A 24,974-nucleotide genomic window follows, 5' to 3' on the forward strand; every position below is an offset into this window, starting at 1 on the left:
AGTGTAGAGTATATTGTTAATATTGGGGACATATTGTAATCATAAGTGTAAATTATCATCAGTTGTGTAATAAAAAAGTGATAAAAAATTACATTGAACTTTTTCACGATTTTTTTTAAAGAAATCTGCTTTAAAAAAAAAGTGCTGGCAACAATTATAGACAAAGCATTTTAGTGAACACTGGACTTTTACACACACAAAAAAAGAAAATAAACTCTTGATACAGTTTTGCATCAGGTAATACTATATTTAGATCGTTTGTTAGTCACTTTTTATTGTCTGTATTTTAATGAAACATAAGGAGAAAACACGCCATCTAGTGGCTGACTAATTTTAACATTTATCAAGGCTTGAGAATATAAAACACTCCAGTTAAAGTTGCAAGTAATAAATAAAACAAGCCGTTTAACAGCATATAATGGGAACGAGTCATACTTTGATATGCTAACCAAATTAGATATTTACAAACCTATATTTTAATAGAAACACTCAAAAGAGACATGAAACACTGATGCATATTAATAAATATTCTTTATTTAGTAAATTTTGCACATTGCTTTCAACATCACATCCAATCTTCTTTATAAATGGATGTTTTTCATCTTCCTGTAAAATCTTTTCATTCAGATCATATTATTCCTGTACACATTTATTGGTACAATTCTTGCCCCACTAAAATTGTCACAGTCGGAGAGAGAAACAATCTGGGAGAAAACAAAACAAAGAAATGCTTCACAAACAATACATTAAGACTATCAACATCTAACCCTACAGCCAAGCCCTGCAAGCTCGATTATCATTTTAATAACTGTGATCCTAACAACCTGCTCCCTAATCACTGTGTGGAGAGAGAAAGGAAAACGAAGTCAGCTGTGATTGGTTGAGAAGTGAAAGAGGAGGAGCCTGAAGGGGAAGACGTGTATATAGATGCAGAAAAGACGTGGGACTTTACCCAAAAAACATTGTGAAATACAGCGCTGAGATTGACTTTTACCCATTTCATATTCCCAAATTCCAGCCTGAAAAAAGCAACAATGCAGCAGTGATCATCATGAGTGTTTTCACGGTCTATAAAAATAAGTGTGTGTTAGTGCGCGTGCGCGGTGGGCAGCCACTCTCCGCGGCAGTATTTGGTGAAGCGATCTTTAAGGTGCTGTCTGTACTGGTCTCGCGTGCGGTAGAAGGACTTGTTGTTCTCCACGAACGACTGGATCTCGTCCTGTGTCAGACAGTGCTCTTCGTCTGAGGTCACGTCAGATTCGTTCTGTTCAAAATAAAAAAAAAAGAGATCACTATATGCAACTATTTCAATAAACAAATAGTAGTGAATAATAAACAATTCATTTTAATGAACTGACCAAAGGACATTATTAGACCGTTTATTCTCCTAATCAGGGCCTAAAACAACTATCGTCCATAAATATTTTTTTTTACTGTTTTTGCAAGAACAGGCAGTAATGACACCAACATTTTAGACACCAGTGAAAATTCACAACGCTGTAAAAACACTAGCCTAACTACCGTAATATACATTTAAAACATTAAAGACAAGCAAACAGTCAGTAATAAAATGTGACCCTGGACCACAACACCAGTCACATGGGTAATTTTTTAAAATTGAGAGTTATATATCATATGAAAGCTGAATAAATGAGCTTTCCATTGATGTGTGGTTTGTTAGGATAGGACAATATTTGGTCGAGACACAACTATTGAAAATCTGGAATCTGAGGAGCAAAAAAATGTAAACATTGAGAAAATCTCCTTTAAAGTTGTGCATTTATGTTCACGATTGTGCTGCATTCACTCACAAAAATACATATTTTATATATTTACGGTAGGACATTTACTAAATATCTTCATGGAACATGATCGTAATATCCTCATGATTTTTGGCATAAAAGAAAAATTTATAATTTTGACCCATACAATGTGTAGTTGATATTGCCACAGATATACCCGTGCGGCTCCAGACTGGTGAAGTGATCCAGGGTCACAAACAAGAACAAATAATCAAATTACAATAAAAAGCACAAAAAAAAAAACATAAAGATACGAATTAAATAAACAGTGCTTTTCAGGTACTCAAATTTAATAAAGAAAGCAAATGTAAAATAACACTGCATGGTCTTCACTGTATAAATTAAACATCCTTATTAATTAATGTTACAAAAGTGATTCAGATTTTTTCCAGATGTGAACACACACCAGTGGCTCCATGAGGCTCTTGTTTGTGCAGTGTTATTTTACATTCGATTAGTTTCTGTACCTGAACACATGAAAATCTTAAAACACTTTGAATCGTATGTTTGCAAAAAAGACAACATGTTTTTTTTATTCAGGGTTTATGCAGGCATCTTCAAATTAAAATGTATTTTTATTTTTAATGCCATACATGATCCATGATTAACCACAGATATTATATATCTATTATATATGTTAATCAATTAAAAGAAATGAACTCAAATTATTTCAGTGATTAATTGCAATTAAAATTTTTTGTAGGTTTATATCTAGTTTATATGTTAACATAGTTTATTTCAAATACTTGTTTAATACTTGCATCTTTTTTTATGAATGAAGGTCAGTCTTTTATCACACTAACGACAGCAAATAAAAATGATTAATTATGAAGGCTATATTCAAATAAAACATTTTCTTCAAAATTTTATCTACATTTTAATGCCTATAGGATTAAAATTTAATGTTTTTTAATGCAATTTAAGGCCTTATTTTTCACAAAATCCATTTAATGACTTTTTAATGCCCTGTGGAAACCCTGTTATTTGAATCGAAAGTAGGAATCGGTAAGAATCGGAAATACCCAGTATACCAATACCCAACCCTGTGTGGGATGAGACGTGTGGACACTCACCAGTAGCTCCATGAGGCTCTTGTTTGCCTCTGTGCAAGTGTCTGGCAGGAGAGGCTGGCTGTGGAAACACTCGCCGCTGATCACATGATGCCGGAAGCTCTCTAAGGACCCACAGCACAACTCAGAGCAGGGAGTTTCTTTGCTTCTGCACAGATGCGGTGAAGGAGAGGAAGACTCGTGAACGGCAGCAGATCCTCTCCTACTGCCGTCTGATACGCAGATCTCCTCCGCTTTAGACGCCTGTGAGAGAGGGGAAAACATCACGACTTCAGTGATAAGCAGCGATGCACTGATTTAAAAAAAAAAAATGCTATGCTGCACCTTCTTCAAAGTTCAAACTGTGACTTTTTGCACACATTACACTAATGTAGTTCAATTTTAAAATGTCTATTTTTATTAAAGGGGTGGTCTAATGCTCTTTTCACAAGATGTAAAATAAGTCTCTGATGTCCCCAGTGTGTGTGTGAAGTTTTAGCTCAAAATACCCCACAGATATTTTTAGATATCATGTTAAAATCGGCACTTTTTGGGGGTGAGCAAAAACACACTGTTTTGTGTCTGTCCCTTTAAATGCAAATGAGCTGCTGCTCCCGGCACAGGGGGCGGAGCTACAAGAGCTTGTGTCCTTTTACCTCACACACACACGCACTGAACATTTCAAAAACTTTTAGCGTTTTATGTTCAAACCGGAGTCAGAAAGATGGAGACTCAAGAAGAAGTGACAACATGTAGAAGCAACAGGACATTTCTGAATGGTTAGTTGATGAATTTATGTAGATTATGTGTCTATCTTCTAGTCATATTAGCATATTCTGTCATGATAATCTATAAATCGTGTTCTGGGGGCGGGGTTTATGTAAATTTTAGGGTTGGTGATGTCACTAACCCGGGAGGAATGTCGTGTAGTTCCTACCAGCCGTTTGTTGTAGTCAATAATGCGCAATAATTCAATAATGAATCAATAATGCGCCTAGCAATACTTACTATATGTAAACTCCCACAAATTGACCCCTTGTTTTTTCTTTTCTTCTTTTTATTTTTGCCGTTTGTGTCGTCTTCAGAGTTGGCCCAGCACTCGACACAACTGTCCACAGCGTCCTCTTCCTTCTCCTCCGAGCAGCGGTGACTACACGAGTATTCACCTGAAGACAAACACACACATATATCATCACTAAATACTTCAGATATGATCCTGACTATCAATAAAAACTCGCAAAAAAAAAAAAAAAAAAGCAAGCTCAAATCTGACTGGCTGGCTTTACGCAATGGTCTGAAATCAGGATGCACAGGTTTTTTGAATCAGTCCAAACAGGAAACAAGAGTGATTTTCCAGAATAAGATGCAATGTCAACACAGTTGAATAGACAAATGTTTGACCATCTATAATCATAATAACGTTGCTTTACCCGTTTCATCATGGTTACACATGCCCTCGGTGCAGGCCACATCTGAGCCCTCTCTAGAGCCCGTCTCACTGCCCTCCATACTGGAGCAGTAACCACAGTCACTGCCGTTACTGTGAGGCAACACTACTAGAGGAACACAAACACACCAGTCAGAGGCATTCTGGGCACTAGAAAATGTTTACATTAAGGGGCAATACTTGCCACCTTAAATTGACTTCCAGGGCATTTTTACCTTATTAGATGCATGCATCGTCCTTCGTGCAATCCTCATATTTAATCAAATTCAATTAGAATAGAGACACTATGGAGTGTTACCAATCATGAAATGAAATCAGTATCAGCAAAATCCATTTTTGCACTGCAGAAGTTGCACAGAAGCAGTATTTAGATGCATTTACACTGCAAATATTATTGCATAAATAAAAGTGCCCCTATTATGCCATTTTAAAGGTTTCTAATTTTGTCTAAAATAGGTTTACATGCATCCAAGATCAAAAAACTATTACATTTTCTCATAATATACAGTGTGCACATCACCTAATTTCTGAAAGAGTCTGAAAACGGTTCGTTTGATGATTCAGTTTCTCTAAACTCCTTTCGGAAAGTCTGCTCTGATTGGTCAGACGGATTAGTCTGCTGTGATTGGTCGTGATTAAGCAGCGCGTGTCGGAAACGAAACGGTCAGCTTCGTATACACAGTGATGCGGACAGTAATGATTGCTTTTTGAAGTTCATGCAAAGCAGAAAACAGCTAAAAACCAAACTCTTCCAGTCTCAGACACAACTAAAGTGTTTGAGGGCGGAGCAAAGAGACGCTACGCTGTTCAGCCAATCAAAAGCACAGGCTGGAATTATGTAAAAAATTTGTTGCATTGTTACAGTAACAGGAATTGAGATGGAATTACTGACGACACGCTTCAGCAGTTCAGAATCGATTCTTTCTTTTGAGAGACAACATTTGTATTTGTTGTCCACTAATCTTTGAAACATGATATTTTACATTCACAAACAGCAGCTATATTACACTCATGAAAGGGAATATTTGAAAAAAAAGCATAATAGGGGCACGTTAAACACGAAACTGAAACCAAGTTTTAGCAAGTCACGGTCTTAATAACTGATTAATTCAGGAATGAAGCAAGTGACTGTCTTTATGAACGGATCATTGAATCACTGCTTTGTTCAAAAACACTGATTTATACAGGAATTACATTTTTTACTCAGAGATGCACAACGGAACTATTTTTGTTGGCGAAATAAAGCAAACAGACAATTTTGTGCCTAAAATGTAACAATATTAAAGGTGCAGGATAAATAAAAAGTGGGCTAAAAAAAAAAGATTAGATGTGGAAAATAATGCCTCTCAATCATTACTGATGGCCCACTAGAAGTGTGGTGGTCTGTGTTTTCAGGCAAGCAGGCGATGGACATTGTTGTCTGTGTCTTGACACAAAAACGGTTCGCTAATCTTGCTATTGCCTTGTTGACTGCTATCTATAGCTCAACAGATTATAAAAAAAGATTACATATTATCTCCATGTAAACTTCACAAACGCGGATCTGTGAAAACGCTGACGGCGTGCACATGCGTATTACGTGTTTAGTCTATAGGTATGCGCATTTGAATATATATATATATATATATATATGTGTGTGTGTGTGTGTGTGTGTGTGTGTGTGTGTGTGCGCAGGCGTGTAGTCTTTCTTTAGCAAAATTACTTGTCTGGCCTTAAAAAGTCATAATACACTTTTTTTTCTGCTTCTGCATATCCATGTGAACTGGAATAATTTTGACGATGTTTTATCTGTACAGAGGTAAAGGGAAGGAGGCCTTCACAGGGGAGACATCACACATCTGTACCTTTCTGTGTTTTGGGGGAGCGCAGGATTGAGGTCGCGGGACAGGTACAGGAGGAGCTCTCGCTGGTGATGATGACCTCCACGCTGCCGCCAGACTCCTCTCCACTGCCACACGACTTACAGCCGCCGTCCACAGACTCAGACGAACCCTGAGGAAACAACACAATAAAAATAAATACAATTTATTAAAAAAATAAAAAACTCACGTTGTCGTGTCAATCACGTTTACACACAGCCTCCGAAACTTTCGTCCGTGATAAAAAAAATAGAATAGAGTTTTATTGTCATTGTAAACAACGAAATTACAAATTCGAACAAAAATTCGGATCGGGTTCGATTTTCTGCGTTTTTCGCATCGGTTGCAAGCATTTTGACACTTCAGAGCCACCGATTGACGAATACGGAAAAACGCATACGAATATTTCAGACTCAATACGCAAGGACCTTAAAGTCAATTTATTTTTCTTATTCACCGCCATCATTTAACACTGATCAGCTTCACTGTCATATACAGCACTTCCCACAAGTAGAAAATAGGGCTTTACACTACTTTACTGAATAAAGTCCATTTATTTTTCTTATTCACAATGTCTTGTGAGGAACACGAGGCGGGCGACAGAGAAAGAGTCATTCTAGCACAGTGTTGAGTCAGGGTGTAACAATATATCGTGACACAGTATATCGCAATACAAAAATGCAAAAATATGTATCATGGATAGTTTATCCAAAACAAAAATTACAGTGTTTTAGTGTCAGTGCTACATTAAACTACTATATATAATATATAATAAATGCAATTGGGGAATATTTGTGGGTGATAATGCCAAATGTCTGATGTTACCAGTAAAAAGTGGCCTACATTATTTGAAATATATCTAGTCAGTGACAGACATCAAGCATATTCGTCTAAAACAAATCTGTATTTTCAGCTTCAGAATCATGAATATTGTTATTCTGGAGTCTCTATTGTCCTGTGCTTTGGGTTTCCAGCACCAAGTCTAAAGGCCCGTTCACACACAGAGGACGATAACTATAAAGATAACGATAAAGATATAATTCTAAAAATCGTTCTCCATATTAAAGAATAACAGAGTTCACACCACAACTATAACGATAAAGATATGAGGAACGATATCATTGGGATCACTTTCAGAACTATTTTTTTCCAGCTGTCGAACGATAAAACACTGACAGCCAATCAGAATCCATTCTAATTTAAAGGTCTCGCGCAATTAAAATGGCAGATGACATCGCATGCTTAAAAAGGCCGTTAGTGTGGACGCATATATAGTTATCTTTATCGTTATCTTTATAGTTACCGTCCTTGGTGTGAACGGCCCTTAAGCCTATTCATTTACACACACAATGTAACATCAAATTTAGCATTTTAATCAACAGTTCATTTTCTGTTAACCTTTTACCATATCGCAATAATATCGTATCGTGAGTTCAAAATCGTGACATAAGGGTATCGTTACACCTCGTTGAGTAACAACTAACTACATTTTTCAGCAGCTTGAGTACAGTTTTGAAAACAATTTAGCTTCTTTTTGTTGTATTAATTTTAAAAGTGTCTTGAAAATTCAATACGGTCACCATAATTGAGATCGGCATTATTTGAATACCATATAAATATTAGTCTGATTGTAAAATATAAATTATATCATCTATACTACCGTTTAACAGTTTGGGGTCAGCAAGATTTTTCTTAATTAGCCTAATACTTTTATTCAGCATGAACACATAAAAACTGATCAAAAGTGACAGTAAAGACATACAAAAAATGTCTATTCAAAAATTAATTATGTTCTTTATTCATCAAAGAATCATGAAAAATAAAAAGCGTCACGGTTTCCACAAAAATGTGAAGTTTTCAACACTGATAATAATCATAAATGTTTCTTGAGCATCAAATCATCATATTATACTGATTTCTGAAGGATCATGTGACACTGAAGACTGGAGTAATGATTTGTGAAGTAATGAAATTCAGCTTTGATTACAGGAATAAATTACACTTTACTATATATTCACATAGAAGATTATAAATTGTAATAATTTTTCACGATATTACTAATTTTTGTTGTTGTTCAAATCAATGCAGCCTTGGTGAGCAGAAGAGACTTCCTATAAAAACCAAACTTTTAGGAAAGAACAGAGTCATTACCTCATCAAGGCTTTTATCTTTCTCCCCCTCCGCCTCTTGTTCACACTTGTTTTTGCGCCTGTTCTTGCGTTTTTGCCTCTTCTTCTCCTGTTTGAGTTCTTTGGCTCTCTCCTCTTCTGAGAGCTCCTCACAGAGCTGCTCCAGTCTGCTGATGCCCTGAACCCTCTCCACCGCCATCTGCACAGATGAACACTAGTCACGTGAGCTCCAGAAACAACACAGTCACATACAGCACTTCACACAAGCACAGAACAGGGCTTTACACTACTTTACTGAATAAAGGTACAAGTCCAAAATTATTTTCACACGTTAAAAAATAAATACGACCTCACGTTGTGTCAATCACGTTTACACACTGTCTTCGAAACTTTCATCCGGCATTAAAAAATTCAGATTGGGTTCGATTTTCATCCGAAAAAGGACCTTAAAGTCAATTTATTTTACTTATTCACATAATGTGAGGAACCTCGGGTTAAACAAAAAATGACAAGCATTTTATTTTATATCCATTTGTGAAGTATAATTTTCTTTTCAAGCTTGTGTGTATTTATACTGTTCAAAACCCTGTGATTTCCCAGTAACAAAGATTTATTTAAATAGTACAAAATTAAATGAATGTTACTCAAACCAGAATGCAACATTTAATAGGACCTGGCTAGTTTTGGCCCACATGTTGGTTTATATCCAATGCTAAACTAATTTCTCATATAAACAAATTTACATGAATGTTGCAGGAGGATTGTATGAACTTTAGGTCAAACTAAAAAAACACATTTAAAAAAAAATCAATTTTAGAAGTATAATTTTCTTGCAACCTTGTATATTCCCAGTAATAAATATTTATTTAAATAGTAAAATAAAATAAAAAATAAAAAAAGGTAACGGATTTGCCTATTTAAAAGGTTTTGGCCCACATGGCAATAGCCAACAATACATTGTATGGGTCAAAATTATAGATTTTTATGTAAAAAATCATGTTCCATGAAGATATTTAGTAAATGTTCTACCGTAAATATATAAAACATGTATTTTTGTGAGTGAATGCAGCACAATCGTGAACATAAATGCACAACTTTAAAGGAGATTTTCTCAATGTTTACATTTTTTTGCTCCTCAGAATCCAGATTTACAATAGTTGTGTCTCGACCAAATATTGTCCTATCCTAACAAACCACACATCAGTGGAGAGATTATTTATTCATATGATGTATAAATCTCAATTTCAAAAAAATGTGACTGGTTTTGTGGTCCAGGGTCACATATAAACAAATTTACATGGATGTTGCACATTTCAGGACTGCATTCAAAATGTAAGATGATTTTTTTTTGTACAATTGAATGTCATATTTAATAGTTGGATACAGTCAAGAAAGATTTGCATCCTATTAATGGAAAGTGCCATTTATGTATTCAAAATGAATCAACATGAATATTAGCCCGAAAGCTGTACCTCGAAGCTTTTGCGCAGTGCATCGATGCCCAAATAGAAGAGCATCTGCCACGTCTGCTCCTCGGCTCGCAGCTTCTGCCAGATCCTGTGCAGCCGCTCGTACAGGTGGATGCCCAGACACGTCAGCACCTCCTCCTGTGCGATGTCTATGGTCTTCGCGTGTCTCTCTCGACGCCTGCAAACGACCACAAACACTTTTAATGAGGGTATATTCATGATAATGGAATTATTAGGGGTGGGTGATAGTGCAAAAATATTATATCACGTTATTTTTCAGGCGGGATAGCAATCCACAATCTTGTTATGAATCTTATTAATGTTGGTTTAAGACTTTTTGCAAGTTACTGAGCAATACTAATGAAAAATAATAACCTACAAACAGGGCTTGACGCTAACTTTTTAGCTCACCAGCCACTAGCCACTCTCCATTTTCACTGGCCACAATTTAAACATCTGCAATTTGGGGGCGGCATTTGCTTGAATGGTCGGTTCATTTTGAAAAACTGCCATATATAGATATTTTTTATATCATCTCATAATTTGGCAGCAAGTTTATTAGGCTGCTGTCACTTTAAGACTTGACACACGGATCCATTACACAGTTACACATGCGTTTTCTTTCTCAACTGTTTCCTTTTACTTAAAACATAACTGTGTTTACGTGAATATTCACCAAGAACGGCATTTTGTTAATATTATGTATATATTTGACTGTTTAAGCGCAATAAGCAGTGACAAAGATCTGTTTAGTACTGAGAGGCAGATGTATGTTCGTGCACTTTGGGTGTGAGCACAAAATCTGAGGGAATGAGTAAAATCATGTGCAATACACACACCGAAAAACAAGCCCTGTAACAGCAACAATATTCATCCAGAGCAAATGAAACGAGTGAGTGAAGAGAGGCGGGTTAGCTGTCGGAGAGAGAGTAGCTGATATCGTGGATCTATTCTGCGGGAAATTAGTATTGGAAGCGTTTCAGATATGCATCGAAAAATCTATATTTTGACACTACATTGCACCTAGTTTATTATTTCAGATGCTTTTTAAAAGACTACAATTGAAAAATGTGTATATTATATATAACATTCAAGCGGCTAAAGTGGCTGTAGGAGTGACTGCGTTACACGCCACTGATGAAACACACACGCATCTGAAAACAGAATGACTATTTAGACCAAAGAAGGGTTGGGTGATATAACCAAAATTGTATTTAACTTTATTTAATTTAATATTCGCGCATGCTTCAGATGTGCGCACTCGAAAACTGTATATCCAAAGTTTAAACTAGTAAGGCTTTAAAATGCATGCAAATAGACCAAAATTTATTCAGACTCCAACATTTCTCACATTATCACAGTTTATGCACTAAAATGGTAATAAAATACGACATGAACTCATATTTTGTTTGGTTTTGTCCATCCTTCTGTTAGACTGTCTTCAAATGAATTATGTTGAATATCTGTCAGCTGTTAAATTTAACTACACAATTAGAGAATACCAGTTTAGCTCAACCAGTGACCAAGCAATGCTTCATTGTGTTCAGTCTGTGTGTAAAAAGAGCATTAGCAATTACAGACAAAACACTGAAGAACATGATCAGCTCAAAGTGTCTGAATAATATTTGGTCCCAAATGTTTACTGGTAGTGACTATATGAAGAATTTTTGGGTATAATATGCACAGTTTACTTTATTCTGCTCTCCTCGCTCACTTAAATGAACTATAGTGTCCTGCACGCACTAGTAAAAATAATAATATATATATAAAATGATATCAGGTGTCTGAATTTTTGGTTTTGACTGTAAACTCCACATGGACTAAATCACTCACTCATAACCCCCGGCGAACTCTGGTTCTGCTCGGCCCAGTAAGTGAGCGATGAAGTCGGTCTCGCAGCAGACGTGGATGTGGCGCTCGTGTGGACAGCACCGCAAGCCCTCGTACAGAGACGCACAGTAGCCTTTCTCTTTACTGCAGTCCAGATCCCCCACCAGGATGTTATACGCTCGCAGAACCTTGTTCTTACAGTCAGTACAGAACCTGAGAATGACGTTGCAGAAAGAAAGAAAAAAATCTGAGATTTTCAGAGACACAAAGTAAATTATAGTCATTAAGGGGAGACACCCTAGGTGAATAGGGTTAAAATAAACAAAAAACACTAATATAACCCTACTTCACCAGTTGATTGATTACATTAATAATTGCAAAAAATAAAATTAATTACAAGTTTTCTGAAACGTCACATTTAAAAATGCAAATTAGGTGTTATTTAAATGAAATATGCACTCATTTGCAAACATTTCTAGAACAAAAATATGAACATTGGATAAAGTCAGGTTCAAAATTATTATTTTTTATATACAGGTGAAACTTTTTCACAATATTCTAATTTTGAATTTGGGGTTTTCATAAGCTGTAAGCCATAATCATCAAAATTACAACAAATAAAGGCTTGAAATATCTCACTTTGCATGTAATGAGTCTATATAATATATTAGTTTCAGCTTTTAAGTTGAATTACTGAAATAAATGAACTTTTGCACCATATTCAAATTTTTCCAGTTTTACCTGAGTCAAAGGTTTTTACAGAGGGTATTTTGGATATCTCCATTTATCACTCAGAAAATACTGTCAACAGCCAAAAAATAAATAAAAAAATGTAACTTTTTAAAGGAATAACATGAACAAACCCCTCTGTAAAAACCTTCAGAATATAGAAAAGAATAAAACTGTAAAGTTTAGTGATGTTAGTGTTACTGAAGTGGAGATTTATGGCTCAATGCAGGAGGAAAAACTCATTTTGAGAAAACGGCCTTTAAAGATATACACTGCAATTGAAATCTACAGACGCAAATAGATAAAGTGCTCTAAAAGATGCAGTTAAATGTGTACTTTGGATGTTTTCTGTCTGAAAAAACACTATGAAAAGCCAAAAATCTAAAAATTGACAGATGCTAGTAAAAAAAACAACAACAGTTTTTGCCTGTAGTGTCTCGCCTTAATGAACCGAAATGTGTAAGATCACAATCTCTTACCGGTGTTTGCGCAGGTACGTCTCCAGAGTCTCCAACAGAGAGGAGCTGTCAATCAGAACCACTTCATCACGACACTCCTGTGACATCAGCTCCCACACGTCCATCCAGCTGCCCCTGCAGGACGGTAAAGAAACAGTTAAATAGGGGTGTAACGAGACCCTCATGTCACGTCTCGATACATATGTGACCCTGGACCACAACACCAGTCACATGGGTACATTTTTTAAAACTGAGATTTATACATCACATGAAAGCTGAATAAATAAGCTTTCCATTGATGTGTGGTCTGTTATGATAGGACAATATTTGGTCGAGATACTATATAGATATAGAAATTGAGATGACACAACTATTGAAAATCTGGAATCTGAGGAGCAAAAAAATCTAAACATTGAGAAAAACTCCTTTAAAGTTGTGCATTTATGTTCACGATTGTGCTGCATTCACTCACAAAAATACATGTTTTATATATTTACGGTAGGAAATTTACTAAATATCTTCATGGAACATGATCTTAATATCCTAATGATTTTTGGCATAAAAAAAATTGGATAAGTTGAATTAAAACTAATTTTAATGGTTCAACGCAAAAATATTTAGTAGTGCATAACTTCTGCACATTTGGTCCATGGTCACTTGGGACTCATCCCAGATTTTCTGGTGAATGCATTTTAAATTACATGAAAAAAATGTCTAAACAATTTTTAAGGGATTCTGGAAGTAAGGAGGATGAAATTGCCATCGCAAAAACACCAAATGTCACGATGATAAAAAAAATAAAATAAAAAAAAAACGGACTCACCCTAAAGGCTTCGGTTTGTGCGTGTCTAAAGAGTGCAGTTGACAGCGTTTGTTCTTTTTACTCTTGGGGATGGAATCAATTATGTTGTTTAACTTTGACCTGCAACAAAGGAATAAAAAGCACACGTTAACATAAAAGACAGAAAACACAGATACAGTTCACAGGCAAGAAAATCAAAGCTCAAAACTATTCAATCGGCATATCCTTTCCCTTACATAATGCACTGAACTTCCATAATGTGTCATTTACATAATGTAGGTTGGGACTTAAAGGGATAGTTCACTTTGAAATTAACCAGCTGATTTCTGTAAATGAATGTAAAACTAAATGTATATTGCAACACAGGGTGAAGTCAGTATATACTTAACGACACTCATCTACACTCACAGGAAATAATGTGTTCGATTTTTAAAGACGTGGCGCTGTGCTCCTTGTCCGGTGTGCGAACACCTTTAGACATACGGTAATATAGTACCGGTAGGCTAATTCTTACATTAACTTGTTAAACGCATTCAAATTATAAATAAAACGTAATATAATGTGGTAACCACCTGTCCTACTGTCATGCTTTCCGTCTATCAGCCTATGCTATTTGGATCGTTATCTCTAGGCCTACACTCAATGAACAACATCTCAACACTAAATTAAAGGCCTGTCTCATATATACCCCTTTTCCACCAACAAGAACCAGGTGCTGGTTCAGAGCTAGAGCTAGAGCCGGTTCGGAGTTGGTTCTACTGACGGTTCTTCTAAGAACCGGTTTGCCTTTCCACAGTGTTAGGATTCTGAGATATTTTGTGCGTATGTATCAATTGTCCTTGTGTGTGTAGGTGTGTCTTGCTCTCTTTCTCTTGGCTAGAGAGCCAAAACAGAGCCAGATCTTACGTCACTGTGTATACATCTCATGTTGCCCAGCAACGCTAGCGCGGCAGCGCCAAACAAAAACACACCAGGCTTGTTCGAGATGGTTCGGCTTCTCGCAGACCGATCGCCGCGTGACATTAAAGCACTGCGAAAGCGATCAAAAGCACAAGGAGTCGTATGCTCTCCAAACACTCCCGGAGCTCTGATCGTTCCGCGCCGCTTCGATGCATCTCGAACAAGCCATCAACAATAACGGACGTTGCAATACTATGGATCCTCATGTGATTGCAAAAATACATCGGAATCCAACGCGTTCGTGCAGCTCGCCGTAACTTACATAGACGGATATTATAATCGAGCTGCTATTAGCTCGACTAGCTGCTATTTAAAAATGGCGGTCACAAGTTTCTATTCGTCTTGTTGGTCACGGTAACCCCGCCCCCAACCCCTGACGCAAGCGGTTCTTACTTGGCTCCGTTCTAGACCCTGCAATGATTTGGTGCTACTTAAGAACCAGTTTTACTGGTTCGGAGCTGGTGCTTTGGCGGTGGAAAAACAAAGAACCGATTTGAAACTAGGCTCTGGCTCCGAACCAGCACCAGCTCTGCCTTGGTGGAAAAGGGGTAATTGACGCCTGTCTCAAATACAAGCCGGTGCAGTTCAGCGATTAGGGAAAATAAAAGCCCGGGCTATTATACGCAAAAACAGAAGTTGAAAGACAATATTCTAAAGATAGCGTTTCTCTGGCGCATAAGGTCTATAATCCCACCCACTTTGAAGTGGTACTAAACTGCAGAGGAAAAGCAAAGCGAGCCGAATCGTACCACGCTATAAGACACGAACCAGTGTTTGCAGAACTCACCCATGAACATAAAAGAGTGTGTAGAGTTTCCTGGGGTCAGTGAGACATGCCCGTGTGACTGACAGCACTCCAGAGGATCCCACAGTGAGCGGTTCCAGCGCGAAGTATCCAGAGTCCGTGAGCTGAGAGAAGAGGTGCTCCACGCTGCGCCGGCAGCCCACGCACGGCACCGACTGAGACAGAGCGCTGATGACCTCACGAGACATCACCATCAGCGCCATGTTCAGGTCCTGCTGCTTTAGCATGCTGTGATGCTGGTGGACAAGACACAGGAGGGGAAGAGAACCGTAAAGCCTTACAAGTTTCACTATTATTTTGTCATTTCTGTCAAGCTGGAAAAGCGATTCAATTTGTGCACACACACATATACACCGCCGTTCAAAAGTTTGGGATCGGTAAGATTTGTAATGTCTTTATAAGAAGTCTCTTCTGCTCACCAAGGCTGCATTTATTTGATTAAAAATACAAACAAACCTAAAATATTACAATTTAAAATAAATGTTTTCTATTTTAATTTATACCATGGTCTGGGTGAATACTCGATTCTGATTGGCTGCAGGGTGTCCATTAAAAAGTGAAACCGTTAGATTTCGATTGTAAAACTATTTGTCAGGTATTAATGGACTTCGGCGGAGGCAACGCTGCGCGTCGGACGGTTCACGCCTCGCCGTCGTCTATTAATAACCTGACAATGGACACCTCGTTGGGCATTAACCCTTACTTATTTTAAAATGTAATTTATTCCTGTGATCAAAGCTGAATTTTCAGCATCATTACTCCAGTCTTCAGTGTCACATGATCCTTCAGAAATCAGTATAATATGATTTGATGCTAAAAAAACGTTTACTATTATTATTATTATCAATGGGATCCTTTGATGAACAGAGTTTTTTTGTTGTTGCATCCTGACATTAATTTCTTGAAGTAGTAATGAAAATATTTTTATTAAAATCAGCAAATTGAAAGCAGTATGACTTTGATTGTACTAAGGAGAATTATGTTGTGTTGCATTACTGTACTGAGATTAGTGGTGTGGTTGCTTAATTGTCATGAATATTACTATTTTTATTTCATTACATTTTTATGTTACAGATTTGGTGTATGTTTACACAACAACAATGTACTAAAAATAGAAAAGTTTTTCCTTTGTCTTTTTAAAAAGTTTGGCATACAGGCGACAACGTTGTGAAAACGACTAAAAACGCTGTATTCTGCTGCCAGGCCATGTGTATGATGTCACCGTTTTCAAAAATTCACGTTTTTTTAGTGTATAACAGTATAGTTTTCAAAAACGTGCACTTTGAAAACTTTTTTCAAAAGTTTGCGTTTTTAAGGCGTTTTTAGGTTTTCAAGTGAATAAAATACATGTTCTAATTTCTTATTTTTGGTTTTAGGGTGAAATATGACCCAGACATGTTCTTGAAAGGTTTTCAACACTGAAAATTACCTCAATAAACTGCTTCATTTGTGAACTGTTGACCTGATAGCTGTCAAACTCCAGAACACTGTCAGGAAACTCCATCACCATCTACAAAAAAATACAACATATATACAATCAAAATAACACAACACTTCCAAACATAATACTGTCTGTGACTTGAGTTTGCATTCAGTAAGCATATATAAAGGAACATTTGGTATTCAGTGGCTGGTACTTGCCAAGGCAAACCTGTCAAATTGGTTTAGAGGGTTAGTTCACCCAAAAATGTAAACACTGTCAGTAATAACTCTCCCTCATGTTGTTCCCCGTAAGACTTTCCTTCATCTTCAGAACACAAATTAAGATATTTTTATATCTTTTATTATATTTCATACTACAGGGCCGTTGAATGCTTGAATCTGATTGGTTGACGAACGTTCTACGGTGTGCAATTATTTTCAGGGAACCACACGGATAAAGTAGTTCCGGCAGGTCTTGACCGCATTACAGCTCCATATCCCTGCGCGTAGTTCACTGTAATCACGGAAAATACGATACAATTAATAACAAGAAAAACTGCAGCCCCATGCGCTTGATCTGCGATGTTCAATGTCTAATAAATAAAGTATATAGTCCTATACATAATCAATAGAAAATTAAACTGAATATTTACATAAATTGATAGTCCTGCTGCACGGGTTTTCGTAATTATTGCAGATTATATAACAAATAAATAATTATTTATAGGCCTATACTTGTTAAACGGGCTTTGTGTTTCATTTATTAGGCTAGTCTACTGTCACTAATAGAAAAAAAAGAATGAACGAATTAAAACGAATTGAATTAATAAATAAATAAATAATAATAATGACGCACATGCTTCTCTCTCTCTCATAACTGCATTAATAACTGCATAAAGCCGAGGACACACACTTACTGTAAGGCCGGTTATGAATATAATTGATGACTGATCATGCGCGCGTGTTCAGCGTGTTCAGTCTGTGTTCACAGCGGTGTTTAAAATCTGCTGCATTCACAGTCAGAGAATGTTTCTAGTGGTTAAGTGTGTCCAGCATTACTCTGCTATCAGCGGCTCAAACCTCCGCTACTAACTCTAAAATGACCACAGTGAATTCTGTGGTCATTAAAATGAAAACGCTAGGCGCTCTGTTGAAAACACCGAGCTATGTGCGCTTGAGCGTTTTGGCAGCGCAGGTTTTTTTTGCAGTTGAGACGCTTCGTTGCTATGATACAGAATATCCGCTGGTCGGTGTGGTATTAGTCCCGCACCTCCTTCACTGTGATTGGACGGCTGGGTAAACCCAAAGCTGAACATTCTTCAACTCTCGGCGACCGGTAAAAAACGATGAACACTCAGCGCTTCAGCGTGAGAAAGACGCTCAGCGCCTCGTTACGCTCATGGCGTTTTAAAAATGCGGCGCTCCCATTGAAAACAATTGAAAAAACACGCCAGCTACATGAAAAAACAATTTGGTGGATACACGGCCTAACACCTCTACCAGCAGCAACCTGGTTTTCTCAGGAGTCTCCCATCCAGGTACTAACCAGGCTCAGCCCTGCTTAGCTTCAGTGGGCAACCAGTCTTGAGCTACAGGGTGATATGAGATATAGCTGCTGCTATGGCATTGATCCTGGCTTTTGTTTACACAGGGCGCGTTCTGGGACTGATCCCGGCAATGTTACTAGGTCCCCAACCTGGGATCGATCCCGGGACGTGTTTGCGTTCACACAGAAGGCACTCTGGCAATTTCACAGCAATTTCCTGGGATCAACGTGCTGTGTGAAAGGGGCTTCAGAGGCCCACACAGAAGAACATCAATAGTTGAATCAAGTCGTTATTTTAGTTTTAGTTTTTTTGTGCACAAAAAGTATTCTGGTCGCTTGATAAACTTCAGGTTGAGCCGCTGTAGTCACTTGGACTATTGTAAACATTGTCTTTACTAACTTTCTGGGCCGGCAAGTTTCAATTACAACAGAAGCCTATGGAGGAGTGAGACAGCGCTCAGATTTAATCACAAATATCTTAATTTGTGTTCAGAAGATGAAGGAAAGTCTTACGGGGAACAATATGAGGGAGAGTAATTACTGACAGAGTTTACATTTTTGGGTGAACGAACCCTTTGTTGGTATTAGCCACTGAAATACACAGATTGACAGATGAATCATGCACAATAAGACCAGGAACATATATTTTTGGTTTCATTTTAATTTCACATCAACTTTAAAGATGGCTAAATGCAAAGTGAAACCAATGAAATGATCTTACCGTGAGCGTGTCATCGATGAACAAGGGAATCTGGCGTGCAAGAAAAAGATACTCCTCTTCCCCGTCCCTGCACACAGCCACCAGACGAGCCATGTCTCCGTCCAGATCTGCCCGTCAGCGAGAGGACAGAATCTCAGTTAGCAAACCCAGGGCACTCAGCAGAAACCAAAGCATTTGAGCGGTTTGGCCTTCCCTAATTTTCATTCTGTTTTTAATATGCTTTAAGACATGTGCAAATTCATAAGTCGAGTATTTTCTGCTTAAAACTGCAGTGAACCAAAGACAGTCTCAAAAACACGGTTTGAAATCGCTGGTGTTTCTGACGTCACACACTACCTTGTAGGGGTGTGCGATATTACGATTTTTGATCGTGGACGATTAAAATGTCTCCACGATCTGCTTTTGAAGAAATATCGTAGGATTGTGCATTTTATCAGTTTTCATTTCTGGCGCCTCCGTCTCAATATACTGTACAGCGCGACGTATATCCACATGAAATGCAGAGGAACGGGACACTGTAGTTCATAAAAATGTATTATTTGCATGTGCTTTAAAGCCTTGCCGGTTAAACATGTCATTCGCTGCTGATGCGCTGTTCTAACGGGCGCTTTTCTGAGGCAAACACCCGACGCGCACATGCACTAAAAGCCTGTCTAACAGCGCCTGGATACTGGACTAAGTTATCTTTCGAGTCTTATTGCGCTAAAACGGTCAAATACACACAAGGTTTACATAAACAAAGCTGGTTATGTCTAAAGTGAAAGAACAATAGAAAAAATTAAGAAAAAATCTGCTTGTCAAATGCGTGTAGATTCGTTGCGCGCAGATCTTAAAGAGACAGTAGCCCTAATAGTAAACATGCAGCCGCTTGTCCTTAAAGGGACAGTTACCCAAAAATAAAAATTCTGTCATTATTTACTCACTCTCTAATGTTGTTCCAAACCTGTATTAATTTCTTTCTTGTGCTGAACACAAAAGAAGATATTTTGAGGAGTGTGGCTAACCGGGCGGTTGCTGGTCCCCATTGATTACCATAGTAGGAAAAAACTATTATGGAAGTCACTGGGGTACATCAACTGTTTGGTTACCCACATTCCTCCAAATAACTTTTATTTTCAACAGAAGAGGGAGACTTATTCGGGTTTAAAACGGCTTGAGAGAATTTACATTTTTGGGAGAACTATCCCTGTTAATAAAACAACAAAATACAAAGAGCATCTCACTCACTCTTGACTGAGAACTTTAATAGTAGCTGTAATAAGAATCAATGTACAATTTATACAGTGAAGTCTAAGTTGTGTTTTATTTTCATATTTGTTCATTTAATTACTTTCTTCAATGCTGTTAAATACACCTGTAGCTGAAAAAATAAAGCACTGTTTATTTAATTTGTATATTAAGTTGTGTATGTGTATCTTTGTTCTTAATTTTTAATAACAAAGAAAATGACAAAGATTTTTTATCTTCACCACTTTGGCCTAAATGTCTGCCATTCTTTTTTTATTTTATATTTTGTTACCTAAGGCTTTGTTTTTAAAATAGGGACATAAGTTTGGCTGTGATGCTCAGTCACTTGGAAAATAGTAAAACCAACATGAAAAGGAATCGTGATAAAATCGTGAATCGTGATTTTCCTGAAAAAAATCGTGATATGATATTTTTGCCATATCGCCCACCCCTACTACCTTGTAACCAATCAGATCAACGTGTGATCGTCAACCAGTGGATCTCTTAGCTGAGTGAGTGAGTGGAGGCGGGGCTCATTTGCATATTCATAGAAACGCGCATACTAAATTAGGCAAGGGTGTCGAGTGAAGCATAATGCCTGCTACAGACTCCGCGATTTCAGAAAGGTGCGTTCACACTACAAGCGACATGTTACCATTAATTTCAATGGGGAGACGTGCCGTTTAATTATTAAAATAATTTCAATTTTCCGGCGACACGTGTGATCGCGGCCGTTGGCGACCGGAGGGGGCGTGTCTGGCGACGCGACAAAGTTAAGATTTGTTTAACTTTATGCAAATGAAGAGCGACTTTCGAGAGCAACAACCAATAGGAGTGAAGTCAGTGGAGCGCGTGATCATCCGTCACTTCCGGCAAGTTGAACGAGAAGCTAATTTTAGCCGTCAGAAACTGTGCTAGAAGTTGTGATATATCTCCGTGTGCATACAGTGGTGTTCACAGCTGACTCAGAGCCGGACTGGTTTCGTGAACACATATAGACGGTATTTGCCCGTTTGTTGCAGTTAATTAGCCGCGATGGCAAAAAGCATCACAGTTTCTCGTTCATCTTTAATATTATGCATGTTATACTGATTACATTTATATTTCGAATTTTCCTTCCAAAATGTTGTTTGTAGTGGCAAGAAAACGGATTTGTTGTCTACAACATGGAGAAACATCTGTGAATGTCACTCACAAACATTACTAGGCAACCAGTAGCGGGAACGCCCACTAGCGACCGCACCGCCAGCCACTGTCCACGAAGTCGCTTGTAGTGTGAACGTAGCTTAAAGGATTAGTTCACTTTAAAAAAAAACTTTTGCTGATAATTTACTCACCCCGATGTCATCCAAGATGTCCATGTCTTTCTTTCTTTAGTCGAAAAGAAATTAAGGTTTTTGATGAAAACATTTCTCCATATAATGGACGTCAATGGGCCCCAAACGGTTCAAGGTCCAGATGACAGTGTCAGCGCCGCTTCAACGGGCTTTAAACGACACCAGACGATGAATACGGGTCTGATCTAGCGAAACGCTCGGTCATTTCAAAAATAAATAAAAAAGTTTACGTTTTATAAGCACAAACGCTCGCCTTGCTCTGTTCTGTGATGCGCGTTCGTGACGTCACGTAATACGCAGTTACGTTGAAAAGGTCACGCTTGACGAGTCAGTGTTTACAGATGTGCGGAAGGAGGACCATACACACATATTCAAATGTCGTTGTGTCAGTTTATCGGTTAAAATGCCCATGTCGTGTGTGTATCCTGGTGTTGGAATATTAAAAGGCCTAAAAGAACATTTTCATCAGGACAGAAATGTTTTTTCACAGAAGCGTGACCTTTACAACGTAACTGCGTATTACGTGACGTCACGAACGCGCATCACAGAACAGAGCAAGGCGAGCGTTTGTGCTTATAAAACGTGAACTTTTTTATTTATTTGTGAAATGACGATGGTTTCGCTAGATAAGACCCGTATTCATCGTCTGGTGTCGTTTAAAGCCCGTTGAAGCGGCGCTGACACTGTCATCTGGACCTTGAACCGTTTGGGGCCCATTGACGTCCATTATATGGAGAAATGTTTCCATCAAAAACCTTCATTTCTTTTCAACTGAAGAAAGAAAGACATGGACATCTTGGATGACGTGAGGGTGAGTAAATTATCAGCAAAAGTTTTTTTTAAAGTGAACTAATCCTTTAACAGTTCGCCTGGAAACAAAGCTGAAGTGAAGCCAAACCCCCTCATGGAAGAGGAAAGCTGTGATGTTTACAACTGTGATAATGAGCGCTTATCAGGATCAAATAAACGCTGGATTTTCAAAAGTATGAGAAGTTCACAGCATACATCTCCATGAGTTTTACACGCCGGCCTGTATTTGTAGGGACATCGACTTTACATTTCACGCCCTAAACATGATGCTGAACAAAACTACTATATTTGGTTGCTTTATGTCAATCAGAAGGCCTCTGGATGGTCCTCGGCCAATGAAAACTGCTACACGAATCTTCATGAATGGTACCTTTGCATCATTTGACCAATCAACGGTTTTACAAATACGAGACTTTATTTTGTGTAAATTTCCCTAATGCGCAACCTTCTCTGATAGATAATATCCTAGGTCTTGACGTTTGTGTTTCAATTTCAAATCATTTGCAGTCTTTCCCAATTGATAATTAGGATAACAGCTAAATAAAGAACATATCTAGACCTTAGTATTGAAATAGACAAAGAAACATGAGGCAGTTGTGCCTCTTCTCATCTATTTGTGCAATATTGTAGTCAATTTCTAAATGGCAACACTGTCTTCCTAGCAGCTCTTGTAGCTTTGCTAAGGATTATTAGCTTATCCATACACTATTATCTGTCTACAGAGGCTTAAACACTTACTGTACCCAACTCTACACCCCAGTCTGAAAGAGACACTGATGTACTTGCATCACAATCGCATATATTTGTATACAAATGCCAAATAAATGCAGGAACTCTTCAGAGGTGTAAGAGGTCAAGCCACATTACGATAATAAGCAGCTAAACAAACACCAAACCAGCATCTCAAAGCTCTGAAATATCAAAATACACATTACAGATGATATTAATATAAAATAAGCTTGACTGCCTGTTGTCATAACAACAATTACACAAAAAGAGCCGTGATAATCGCACTCATGCTCCCTCCGATGACACACATGCTAACGTTAATTAGCCTGCTAGCCAACGAAACGCTCACACCTTAAACGAATCGTTAAAAAATATGTAATGCTGCAAATGTCGCAGGGATGGACTGCGAGATAATGTTACAAAATAAACAGACATGTTAGCGAGTCGAACTCGCGTTAGCATACGGCTAACCTGTGAAACTTTTCCAAGCTGATTAGCATGCTAGTGCTGTCAGTGGCTTGCCTGCGCGAGCTGCAACTTTAAACCCAAACAAAGCATGTTTTACAGCACGTTATACAATGCGCAGATGTACTTTTTTAGCATATTAGAAGACATTTGAAATCAAAAGTGTCCTGCCAAAGGTCTTCTTTGACTGACGGACTGACAAACTCAGCATCTATCCTCCGCGTAACGTCACTTTTCAGCCGTTATTGCAGTTGAAACAGCGTCTAAATGCACACATATCAAGCAGCAGTTTTCCTACTCACCTGTTTTCGACAGTTGTTTCCTTTTTTTGGACAAAAACAAACAAGTGCGACAGAGGCGTATGTGGCAGGCGAATGTTCTATGACCTTTGGCCCCCCCGAAACGTCAGAAAGTAGTTCCGGGCTCGTAGGGCTTGACATCACGTGTGCAGTTTGATTGACACATGGGTGGAGACTCTTCTTCTCTTCTTCTTCTGTGGATTTACTGGCGGATTGCAAACCAACTAAAAGGAGATTATTTTTTAGCATAATTTACATTTGGGTAGATATGATATGATAACTCAAACCTCTTTTCCTTCATTATTTTATAATTGTGCATCCATCGCACATTACTTGATATATTAATTAATTGACTATGAAATGAAATGAAGACTACATGAAAATAAAAATATTTTGCATGTTCTATGACATAATATTAATTTAGTTAAAATAATTTGGGATATCAGCAAACATTAGTACTTTTAAATTATTTTATAATTATACATGCAGGTTTTATGATTGCATTTGATTAAATATTATTTATTTCAAAGAGTGCATGACATATTTGTTTAAAATGGATCTTATAATTATTTTGAATGCGGTTTTTATGACATAATTAAAAGACTTAGGAATATTAGTAAACATGTTTCCTAATAATTTTCTAATTATCATGCAGTTATGATCTACATTAAAGAATACATGAAAATGAACATATGTTGCATATAGTTTTATGACATAATATCAATTGAGTTAAAATAATTTTAAATAATATTAGCAAACACGTATTTTTAAATGATTTTATAATTAGTATACATGCATGTTTTATGATTGCATATTTGTTTAAATATTATTTAATTCAAAGTCTGCATGACATATTTGCTTAAATTGTATCTTATAATTATTTTAGTATACATCAGCATTTTTCCTAATTCTTTTCTAATTATTATGCATGCAACTTTAAAAACTGATTATATTAAATAAAAGTCTACATGGATTATTTTTGGATTACATTTAGATTATTATTATCCATTTACCATACAGGAACTGTGAAAAAAGAAAAGAAAGAAAAAAAAAGTAAAAAAGTAAGATAAAAGAAATGT

At 37.3% G+C, this 24,974-nt stretch overlaps 1 protein-coding gene across 3 annotated transcripts; it reads right to left on the bottom strand.

The window, feature by feature from the left end:
• Positions 1–512: 512 nt before the first annotated feature.
• Positions 513–24,093, bottom strand: ggnbp2 (gametogenetin binding protein 2). Of its 3 annotated transcripts, none has more exons than XM_079606970.1 (14): positions 23,899–24,093; positions 19,029–19,135; positions 16,769–16,849; positions 15,322–15,575; positions 13,596–13,694; positions 12,794–12,907; positions 11,589–11,798; positions 9,759–9,933; positions 8,309–8,485; positions 6,143–6,290; positions 4,282–4,407; positions 3,860–4,017; positions 2,876–3,115; positions 513–1,264 (listed from the first exon to the last, which is right to left on the bottom strand). In XM_079606970.1, exons 2-14 carry the CDS (start codon positions 19,119–19,121, stop codon positions 1,088–1,090), a joined length of 2,052 nt encoding a protein of 683 aa, XP_079463096.1. In that variant the 5' UTR covers positions 19,122–19,135; positions 23,899–24,093; the 3' UTR covers positions 513–1,087. The 3 variants fall into 3 exon arrangements, with proteins under 3 accessions (XP_079463096.1, XP_079463097.1, XP_079463098.1); XM_079606971.1 differs by having other exon boundaries at positions 4,282–4,404; positions 23,899–24,041; XM_079606972.1 differs by lacking the exon at positions 4,282–4,407 and having other exon boundaries at positions 23,899–24,045.
• Positions 24,094–24,974: the final 881 nt, after the last annotated feature.

The sequence above is a fragment of the Phoxinus phoxinus genome (assembly GCF_949152265.1).
Source record: "Phoxinus phoxinus genome assembly, chromosome: 3".
NCBI lineage: Eukaryota > Metazoa > Chordata > Actinopteri > Cypriniformes > Leuciscidae > Phoxinus > Phoxinus phoxinus.